Consider the following 11222-nt stretch of genomic DNA (forward strand, 5'->3'; position numbering starts at 1 on the left):
GCTAGGTATGATATTTGAGGCTGGCATAGAGGCATCTCAGGGGGACCAGTGCACTACGAATGCTGGCCCCTCCCACGACCAAATGCCTTGGATTTGGTCCGTTTTTGAGATGGCCGGCATCGGTTTCGATTATCGCTGAAAAAACGAAAATGCCCAGCTCAAAAAACACCCACATCCAATGCATTTGGCCGGCACAAACCATATTTTCGAAACTAAAGATAAACGTCCATCTTTTTCGAAAATATGGTTCAACCCACCCCTTCACGGACCCGTTCTCGGTGATGGACATTTTTACACATGGGCGTTTGCATTCGATTATGCCCCTCAATATGAAATTATTTAGTGCAGGCAGATTTCTAATGTCGCGTAGAAGCAAAATTGGAGAGTAATTTTGTCTTCTATGAAGAACTGCACGTGAAGTTCTTATGTTTTTTAAATGGAACATATTTGCTGCCTGATGTGGTGGAAAAACCTTGAATACCTTCCACTGGAGTGCCTGATAGTGTAGAATTCACTACTGGCACTTACCACTCCCATGTAGAAGATAAACCTATCTTTTTACAGCTTTTAGAGGAGACGTTATCAAGGGTGGCTCCCATTACAAGATGTTATTTTATAAATAACTAGGTTTCACCACGTAAAATGGGACCTGTGCTAAAATAGCACGAGTTAGTGGTAAAATAGCAAGTCCACATTGATAATTATGCCCCTTAGTTGTTCATTTTGGGGCCCTTTTACTAAGCTGTGGGGGGAAAGGGCCCTGCGTAGTGGTGGTGGGGGGGGGGGGGGCGTTTTTCCCATGCACCAGGGCCCTTTTTACCGCAGCAGGTAGAAAGTCCCCTCAAAAATGACCATGTGGTAAGATAACTCTTACCGTGTGGCCATGTGGTGGGGACCACTTACTGTCACCTAAGGGATCCCGCGATAATCGGGCAGGGCGCGGCAATGCCTGATTACTGCCAGGTTACTACCATGCTAGAAAAAGAAAACAAAATTCTGGAGTGCCGGAAATAGCGCACACTTAACCCAGAACTACCACCGGCAGCTGTGTTGGGCTGGTGGGAGTTCAGATTTAGCATGCGGTAAGCCTCCCCCCCTCCAAGTCTTGGAACCTCAGTGTGATGTTCACCAAGCTGTTGGTCTCCTGTGGGATGAAGTACCTGATCTGGAAGGACTTAGTTTTGCTGGCAGTCACTTTAACCTTCAGAATTGGTGAACTCCAGGTCCTAGATCCACGTAATACAAAGTTTTTCAACAATAGGGTGGTTCTGTTCTAGCAGTTTGCATCTGTCACTTATGCCCAGGCTGGCTTGACATTGGAATGGCATATCAAAGCTCTTCGAGCCATAGCGATGTTAATGGCTCACCTGGGGTCAGCTTCCATAGAAGAAATCTACAAGGCAGTAATGTAGACTTCTGTCCACAAACTCATATCACATTATTGTCTGGAGAGGGATTCCTGATGTGACATTAGATTTGGTTAACCTGTCCTGTGGAATGGCCTTAAGGTTCAGAATTTAATTTAATTGTGAAATGTATATTCAACCTTTTCAATCAAAAAGAAGGTATAAACCAGGGTACTAAGAAACAGAGAAAACATATGAAACAAATCAACAATGCAATACAGATTAAAAATAACAGGCCAGGTACATAAAATGATATTGAATCATATAAAACACTCAGTCAATCCAGCGCTTCCTCAAGTAAGTCTTGGTCCCTCACCACCCTCACAACTTGCAGGGACATTGACCCCAGTAGACATACACCTGCTTCTGCGCCGAGACCCTCCTAATCATCACCAGTCAGTGCAGCAAATGAGTCGATTCTTAAAACACAAAGGGGATGGAGTCATACTAGGAACCATGGTGTGTGGACAGAAAATTAAAAAAAAATAGCAGTGTAGGGAAAGAAGAAAGGCAAGATCACGGGGATCTGCAGAATGAATGTACTTGTAGGTGAGTAGATGCAGGGACAGGAAACCATAAAAGCAACTTGGGCAACACTGGTGGAAGATAAGTCATGCAGCTGAATTTTTAATAAATTGTGTGTGTGTATATATATATATATTTTTTTTTTTTGAGCAGACATTTTTTCCCTACACAGTGGCTCAGAAAAGTTGTTATGGTTCACAACATGGCTACATTAATAGCTGCCAATCGTATATTTGATGTTGATGGGAACATTTGGCATTTTAAGAGGCAAACCTCTGCTCATGCCAGCTCATTATTGGAAGCTGTTTTGCTAAGTGATTGATTGGAAAGCAATTGTTCTTATCTCTGGTCAGGTGTGGGTAAGTTTTCCAGACATCATTTATGACAGCTTTGATTTATTTATTGGTTTTGCTTGGCACCATGTTGTCATTATAGCTTGTGGCGTATGTGCTTTAAGCACAGCTGTTAATTTTTACACTTGACATCTGCTGTTAGCTAGTATTTGGAGAATGCAATGTTTCTGTGGTGTGACTTCCATTGAAATATAGCTGAAGATTGGCTCTGGCATTGTAAGGGCTCCCCCACTCTGTTCTTAGGGACTGGTACAGTGTGTTTATTCACCTCCTGTTCATTTTTAGTCTCTTGTATTTCATTGTCTTTTTAATAGAAATATGTTGAATTTTACTATTTTTGCACAGTGAGGTAAATGAGGGCGGAAAAAAAGAACAAAAATATTCAGATAATACATCATAATAACACAATAGATGACGGCAGACAAAGACCTACACGGTCCATCCAGTGTGCCCAATAAGATAAACTCATAGCATTACTTCTAATATAACATATATTCTTTATCTGTCCTTGCCATTTTCAGGGCACGGACCATAGAAGCATAACTAAAAAGCCCACTTCAAAGGGAGACAGTGAAAAATCATAATCAAGAGGTTTAGACAAAAAACAAAACCCAACAACAACAAAAAAAAAAAAGCAGCACCATACTTAGACTCCCCCTCCCTCCCATTAGCTCTTATATCTCCACTGGCAAAATAGCCACTCTTTCCTGAAGAAGTTTCTCCAGGTAAATAGAATCATTCCATTGGTTTTAATGATTCGTAAGCACAATAGCATTTATAGGGGCCCTTTTACTAAGGCATGTAGGCACCTACATGCACTGAACACGCATCAGTTTAGAACTACTGCCTAGCCTCCGCAAGTCCTGGACGGTAATTCCATTTTTTATGCGCATCTGATTCGCACGGTAGAAAATATTTTTTAGTTTCTACCGCGTGGCGCTAACTGGGCAATAATCGACAGTGTATGTGCACTGACGATTACCGCCCAGTTAACGTGTGAGACCTTACCACTAAGTCAGTGGGTGGCGGTAAGGTCTCAGACCCAAATTGGACACGCGCCAATTTTTATTTTTCCGCACGTCCATTTTCGGCCTGAAAAAAAGGCCTTTTTTGCAGGTGTGCTGAAAAATGGACCTGTGTGCATCCAGTACATGCATCTACGCCAGCGCAGGCAACTTTTTGGTGCACCTTAATAAAAGGACCCATAATTTTTTGTGCTTCTTATGTTGTTGGTTCTTGTTGCATATAAGCTTTCTCTTTAGTTGAAGGGACCTTTTTTACCTTTGATGGGATTTTGCCCTTTTCTGGGTAGGAACACTTCTTTTTGCAACTTACTTTTTGGGATGCTATTGGTAAATAGTTTACATTTTTCAGCTTTATTTCAGTTTTGTTGTTTTTAGCTCAGTTGGATGTCATTAGAGTCTCTTCTGCATAATCTTTGCGGATATCTTTGGCAACCCACCTATTATCTACAATTTGTACTGATCTGGTTTTTGCATTTTATTTGTACATAGTCAGCCTCTCGCGGGGTGGGGTTGTGAAAGTGATTTGAGGGTAGTCTAAGAGGTGCTACGCAAAATAAGAACGTTTTCAGGGTGTCACTGGCATTTTTAGCAGGAAGGAATTGAAAACAACAACCAGTTTACCAAAGTACTACTACTACAAATCATAGTGTAAAGGATACTGGTGGACTGGTGACGGCAAAGCTCAAGGGCCTAAGCTGGTATGACAGAAAAAGGACAAGTGGGCACCAGTGGGAAGGTTCTAACTAAAATACACTTACTGGTGGTTCACACTAATCAAAGCCTGTAGATCCCATTTAATACAGCTCAGTAAAATATGGGATCGCTTTTAATGTGGTCAAGTTGGACTCTGTTTTTATTATTATTTAATTACATATTTCATTTTAGATCCAATATAACATGGTCAAATATCTTTGACCCCAGTGTCTGTATTATATGGGGTATAGAGTTCAAAGTACTTGGACCTGAAGTACTTATCTGGTTCTCTTTCACTGTGCTCCTTCATGGTCTTTCAGGGTAGCATCGTAGACTAGGGTAATGCTCTGGACAAAAAGACAAAGACTCAATAATTCTTCTAGACTTCAGAATTACAAGAATGTATATCACCAATGTGGAAATAGAGGGATAGTGAACATTTGCTGTCCTGTTTAACATGGCAAATATATAGCTTGAATAATATTTTTAAAAAAACCATATCCCTTGATTGGGCTGTAAGGGATGCACCTGGGAGATAGGTCTCACTCAACCAGTCTTGAGTATCTCTCCTTCCAGGCAGCTAGAACCTCGGCCAGCTCTCCCTTCTGGGCTCCTCAAGTATTGTACCAGCTGGTTCTTAAAGCCTTGATTTCCTTGGATCTTGGTCTGCTCTTACTCCCCTTTGTTCAAGCTAAGTGTAACTAGCTTGTGGGGTTGCAGCAGTGTTTAGCAGATGACCTAACTGACCTTTTCAGATGTATCACCCAAGGCTGTGCTGACCCCCCATGGTCTCTGACAGGTTTTCCTGCTTCTTTGGACTTCTTTTGGAGGAAAGATAATGCTGGGTTCTTTTCCAAAATCATGAGGAGACTCCCTCTGTTGAATGATTGACAGACAATTTCATCTTCCATTACCTCATGCTGCTAGCAGGTCAGGATAGAAGCAGGGACTCAAAATGGCCCTCTCTGTGTCTAAAAAGACTTCTGATAATTCACTTTGATATAGTGGACCATGATATCTTGCTGTCATTATTGGAATTGTATAGAATAGGTGACACTGTTCTTCGTTGGCTGGAGGGATTTCTTAAGTTTCTCTCATACTAAGTAAAGGGGGTGGACATGTTTTCACCATATTGGATTTCGGATTGTGGGATTCCACAGGGATCCCCACTATCTCCTGTCCTCTTTAATGTTCTGATGTCCCAGCTAGCTGCTCTTTTTTTAAATGTTTTAAAGTTTATTTTGCCTTTACTGAGAAAGATAATAGCAACAAAAACAAAATCACCATGTAGCAATACAACTATAAACCAGACCTTCCAAAGGAGAACAATATTTGATATGTATATGTATGCTGATGATATCACAGTGATGTCATTTTCTAAATCTTTATTAGAAATAAAAAAATATAATGGAGTACAGTTTTGAGGTTCTAAATAAATGGACCTCACTGTTTTGATTAAAGTTAATGAAAAAAACAAAATTTATAGTTTTAGGAACCCAATATAAGCCATTTGAAGAATCCTTCCTTAGTGTAAATAATATTACTTTTCAACTGGAAAAACAGATAACAATTCTTGGAGTAATTTCTGAGGAATATTTATCTTTTCACATGTGAATTAAATTTTAAAGAAAGGTTTTTATATTATGAAAATAAGGAGATTAAGATCTACATTGAATTTTAATGCTTTCATACTTCTGGCACAATCCTTAATTTTGCCGCAGGTAGATTACTGTAATGCTGTATTTGTAGGCCTATCAGAAGGTCTTTTGAAAATGCTTTGGACACTACAGAACACAGCAGCCAGACTGATATCTTCTTGGTATGAATCAGCTGCCCCGCTCATGCAAAACCTGCATTGGTTGCCTGAGAGGGCACGAGTTGTATTTAAACTATACACAATTACCTTTTCTATTGTTAACGGTTTAACGCCTTCCTATCTGTTAGATTTAATAACTCTTTCACAACGTCCTGGTGGTCTTCTAGATAGGCTGGCTTTTCTATTACAGTATCCTAGTAGTCCTAAAGATGTTATTTATAGATCTGTTTTTGATGGACTATTTTCTTTTCAGTCTGCAAAGTGGTGGAATTCTTTACCTTTGAGCATTAGAACTATAAGCCATTCTAAATGGTTCAAGAAAGCTCTTTATCTTTGTAGCTCGTAGGGAATGCCTTGCTTTTGATTTATTGTAAACCACAGGGAGTTCTTTTGGGATCTTTCGGGGTATAAGCGCCTAATGTAAATGTAAAAGGGGCACACTGTGGTGATCCTCCTAGCTATATGTACTTGTATTGTATATCCCTGATGCGAACAGAGCTCCAAAACATTTCCATATTGGGTTTTAATGCTGTTTTATTGCTTTTGTTATTTCCAAGCAGAAAGGAAGCCTCTGCCTTTTGCACTGGATTCCTGGTTAAATTTGTAGTCAGTCTGGGAGTCATCAGCATAATGGTGGTTCTGAAAGCATAGGAGGCGAGCAGAAACAAGTACAGAGAGAGAAGAGGTCTGAAGATTGAGTCCTGAGGAACACCGACTGATAGTGGGATAGCAGCAGAAGAGAATCCACCACAGCATACACTAGAGGTATGTGGATACTTCAGGGTATGGAATTGGATAACTGTTTTGTAAAATTGGGTGTGTCGTTACTATCAGAGGAAGAGGTTTAATGTATATTCTAACTTTTTTCCTTAATGAGGGTTAAGAAAAGTTGATTTGTTCAATTAATGCTAGTTTATTTGAGGGAAAATAGCCATTAGTCTCAGTCTAATATTAGGTGAGAGAAGCCAGCTCTTTCTGTCTCTGTATTATGGCCAACAGTCAGAGAAGGTGCAGCTGTTTCTCAGTGTCTCCTCAGCTATCCTTTTCTACAGTAAGCTGAAGAGGGGAGAAGGATTGGAGTAGCTGTAATATATCACTTGTCCCCTTTAGATTGTCATTGGCCTAACCAACTGTCATTGCCTTTTGGCTATAATTGAGCATTACAACCCAGTATTTCTAATCATCCGCCATGTATGTCTGCGGACAGTTTAGAAAAGCTGGTGGGGGTTATCACTGAGGTTTGGTTGATGCCTTTTCCTTAATTATAAAAGGAGATTTTAACCTTCATATCGGTGATCTGTCTTGTAGTTCAGCAGAGAATTTTATTTTAGCCTATTTTGTAACCTATTTTGGGTGGTAAGAGAACCCACACACGTAGCAAGACCTGCATTACCTTTGGCCTTTTATTTCTCAGTTCAACGGATAAGTGGGCTGGCCAAAGACCTACTGACATCCCTACTTTCCTTGATGGTGGCTCATAAAACTGACTTTAAATTTTTAATTTCATGTCTCATTTATAATTAACATCTTTTTATATTTATGTTCCAGAGATACTGTAAGATAGATCAAAAGGGTTTTATTTCTGTGGTTAGAAATTTGAGCCTACTACAGATCTGGTGAATTCCTGGAACGGGGAGACTAATAATATACTTGCTTGCATTGCATCAGTGAAAGTTGTCTGTAGGTGTTCCACTAAAATTGCTATATAGTTTTTTGAGGTCCTGTGCTCTGCTAAAACAGCAGGTCATCGTCTTGAATGCCTCTGAGATACCTGTTTTCATGGGCTGGCAAATCATTGTATTTGGAACCAACTGTAAAGGCTAAGAAATATCTATCTATCTATCTATCTATCTATCTATCTATCTATCTATCTAGAGAGAACACAGTTCCGTGGAATTATATTGTAGCAGAGCTCCCATTTTATGTAATGAGACCTAGGGATTGATATTCAAAAGGGTTTAACTATGCAGGAGAGCCTCCTACCCACTTAGCTGATTAGTGGACTGAATATTGCTGCTAACCAGCTAAGGGGCCCTTTTACAAAGCAGCAGTAAGCCCAACGCGGGCTTACTGCTCGCTGTTTCAGGACTACCGCTGGCCCAATGCGGCAGCCGGTGGTAGTCTTCGCCCTGAGCGCGTGCCATTTCCAGGGAAAAGCAAAACCCCCAGAAATGGCTTGTATGGCGATAACCTGGCAGTAATCGGGCATGGCTGCGTGCTGCCCAGTTACTGTCGAGTTAGCATGGGAGCCCTTATTACCACCTCAGGGCTCCCTGCCGCATGGCCATGTGGTAAGACTTATCTCACCGTGTGGCCATTTTTTTTTCAGCTTTTTCCGGCTGTGGAAAAAATAGCCCCTGCCACTAGCACAAGGCCCTTTTTTCCTGCAGCTTGGTAAAAGGATTCCTAAGTGAGGACATAGGATAGCAAAAAGGCTGTCTGTCCTATCTTTATGTGCCAACTTAATCGGGCACCAGTTTGAATATCAGCCAGTTCCTGGTTAAGTTCCAGGTAAGTGCACATATCCAGATATTCAATGCTGGGAGCTGCGCTTGCCCTGATGTTTGAATATTCAGGGTTAGCGCAGCCCTTGGCTGGAAGTGGCTTATAACTTGCTTACCACTGCAGGCTGGATATTACCCCCATAGTTACTTATTTATTTTATTTTGGTGCATTTGTACCCCACACTTTCCCACATAAGCAGGCACAATGTGGCTTACATAAATCAAGAGTAAGTATACAATTCAATATGGAGATGGCACAGAAACAGGATGTGCCAAGAGGGGAAGTTACACGGGACAACACGGGTATATGACAGGGGTGAAAAGCCAACAAGTGGAAGAGGGTAAACAGAGGCCTCACTGCCAGTTCACCAGGTCCCTACTTAGAACTGGGGTTAACAGTAAAATAACATATCTTAATGGTAGCCCATGTTGATAACTTCACCCCTTATTATTTCCCCCTGAAGTACACTTCGCTGAATGCCAAATTGTGAGAAACTTGCCTCCTATTTTAAAGTGGTTAATATTTACCATGAGTAGGAGAGAAAGTAGAAGAACTTTACCAACCATAATTGGGAGAAGAGTTAGAATATTTTGTCCTGTCATGATGGGACACTTACGATTAACTGCTGTATGACAAATTTTCCAAACTGTAGACTTGGATATAGTTACATATCAGTTAAGGAAAATGCAAGCAACTACATGTATTTTAGAACCATTTCCCTTCTGGATTACTAAGATCCCAGAAACAGTATTTGGCTTATGAAGGAAAATTAGAAACACCTTATTAATAGAGGATTATGTTCCATCTTGTGTGACATTTTAAGGTATTCTCAATTCTAAAGAAGCAATTCCTGAACCTTAAAATTTGTGATAACAATAGACTAGTATCCAACCTTCTGTTTTTAGCAATTAATTGAAAAGAGAGTCACATCTGAACTTCAGGCTTTCTCCAATTAAATAGGAGGTTTAAAACGTTTTCCAACCAGGGTTCAGGACTCGTTTCATTACTAAGCCAGTTCTTTTGGCCTCGTCGGAGGATATTCAGCATCAGTCATTGAGGTGGCTGTCCATTGTTGGTATTACTGGATTTGTCCAATTCCTTTGACACAGTTCTTCTAGAGAATTTTGGACTCAAGATTTTTAAGGTATGGTCTCCCAGTGGTTCTGGTCTATTCTTACTAATAGAACTCAAAGTGAGGATAGGAGAGGATACTCGTTTACTGTACAACTTCTAACTTATGGTGGCTTTCAGAGAACTTCACTGTCACTTATTTAATACTTATATTCAGCTACTGGGAAAGATCCTCGGGAGTTTTGTCCTATAAGCAGATGATATTCAGATATTTCTTCCTGTACAGGCCAACCACTTATACCGAGTTGGTCGTCTTAATCTTTGATAGCTTTATAAAACTCAGTGCTTGAGAATAAGTTAAAGTTAATTGATGAAAAAATTGAGGTTGTATGGACAGAGCAGAAGTAGGAATGTTTTCTCATGACTGGTAGAATTTTATGACTTCAAATAATCCAGTAATAATCAACACAGATCAAATCCACTGCTTACTAATATTGATAGTCTCAAAAAAACACACATGCAGTGAAGAGTGTCTGTATAAATTAATTTATATAGACACTCTTCACTGCGTGTGGATTCAGATAATCCAGGTCAGAAATTTGGGAATCATTCACAATTTGACTTTCAACCTGGATTCTCTGTTCTCCAGAGACGAATATGGCTGTTCAATGCATTAATATTTCTAATTGTTTGGTTGTCTGTCTTCTCTGCAGGCCGTGCACTACAGCAATGAGTGGAAAGTCTCTTCTTTTAAAAGTGATTCTTTTGGGTGATGGTGGAGTTGGGAAAAGTTCCCTCATGAATCGTTATGTTACCAATAAGTTTGACTCACAAGCCTTCCATACCATAGGCGTAGAGTTTTTAAACCGAGACCTGGAAGTGGATGGACGTTTTGTTACCCTTCAGATCTGGGATACTGCTGGTCAAGAAAGATTTAAGAGCCTACGAACTCCATTTTATAGAGGAGCAGACTGTTGCCTACTTACCTTTAGTGTGGATGACCGCCAAAGCTTTGAGAACCTTGGCAACTGGCAAAAAGAGTTTATTTACTATGCTGATCTAAAAGACCCACACCAGTTCCCATTTGTGGTGCTTGGTAACAAAGTGGACATAAGTGAGAGGCAAGTGACCACAGAGGAGGCAGAGACCTGGTGTATAGAAAATGGGAATTATCCTTACCTTGAAACAAGCGCAAAGGATGATACCAATGTGGATGTGGCCTTTGAGGAAGCTGTACGGCAGGTTCTGGCTGTCGAGGAGCAGCTGGAACATTCTATGCTGGGGCACACTATAGATCTGCATAGCAGTCACAAATCAGGATCTTCATGCTGCTAAAAGCAGAGTTGCTACAACCACCTGATAGTACAGCACCAGTGGATTTTAGTTTTCCACCTTAGAGTGTTGCTAGGGATAGTACACCAGGATTATGTACTGTAGCAGTTAAGGTTTCTCCATTTACGTAGACAACACTTTGAAACCTAAAGTTGAGGAAAAACAGATGATGGATGGATCAGGATGCATTTTAGCAGGGCTTTCACACCTTTTTTTGGTGGGGGGAAAAAAAAAGAAAGGGACGGGAAGATCTTACATTTACAGTATAAATGTGGCACCAATAATGGAATTCAACTTGATGAGAGCGGTGTAACATTTTGTCCTTAAATTCTGAAATAGCATTCTTATCAAATTAATTTATTAGTATAACATGTGACCATTGTAGTATATAATAGTAGCAAATTTTCAAAAGCATAAAGCTTTAATTGAATAATAATAATAACATATGACATGACATTCCATTTAATGAGATATATCCCTTTTTGGCTTCTTTGAG

General features: G+C 40.2%; 1 protein-coding gene across 1 annotated transcript in view; it reads left to right on the forward strand.

The window, feature by feature from the left end:
• The window catches only part of RAB9B (RAB9B, member RAS oncogene family), a 42411-nt gene extending 31456 nt beyond the window's left edge, over nt 1-10955 (forward strand). Inside the window, exons 2-3 of the mRNA XM_030209588.1 lie at nt 6379-6583; nt 10108-10955. Of these exons, the coding sequence (XP_030065448.1) occupies nt 10124-10729 (606 nt within the window). The 5' untranslated portion in view covers nt 6379-6583; nt 10108-10123 and the 3' untranslated portion in view covers nt 10730-10955. The remainder of the gene's footprint in view (nt 1-6378; nt 6584-10107) is intronic.
• Nucleotides 10956-11222: the final 267 nt, after the last annotated feature.

This window comes from Microcaecilia unicolor, chromosome 7 (assembly GCF_901765095.1).
Source record: "Microcaecilia unicolor chromosome 7, aMicUni1.1, whole genome shotgun sequence".
Taxonomy (NCBI): domain Eukaryota; kingdom Metazoa; phylum Chordata; class Amphibia; order Gymnophiona; family Siphonopidae; genus Microcaecilia; species Microcaecilia unicolor.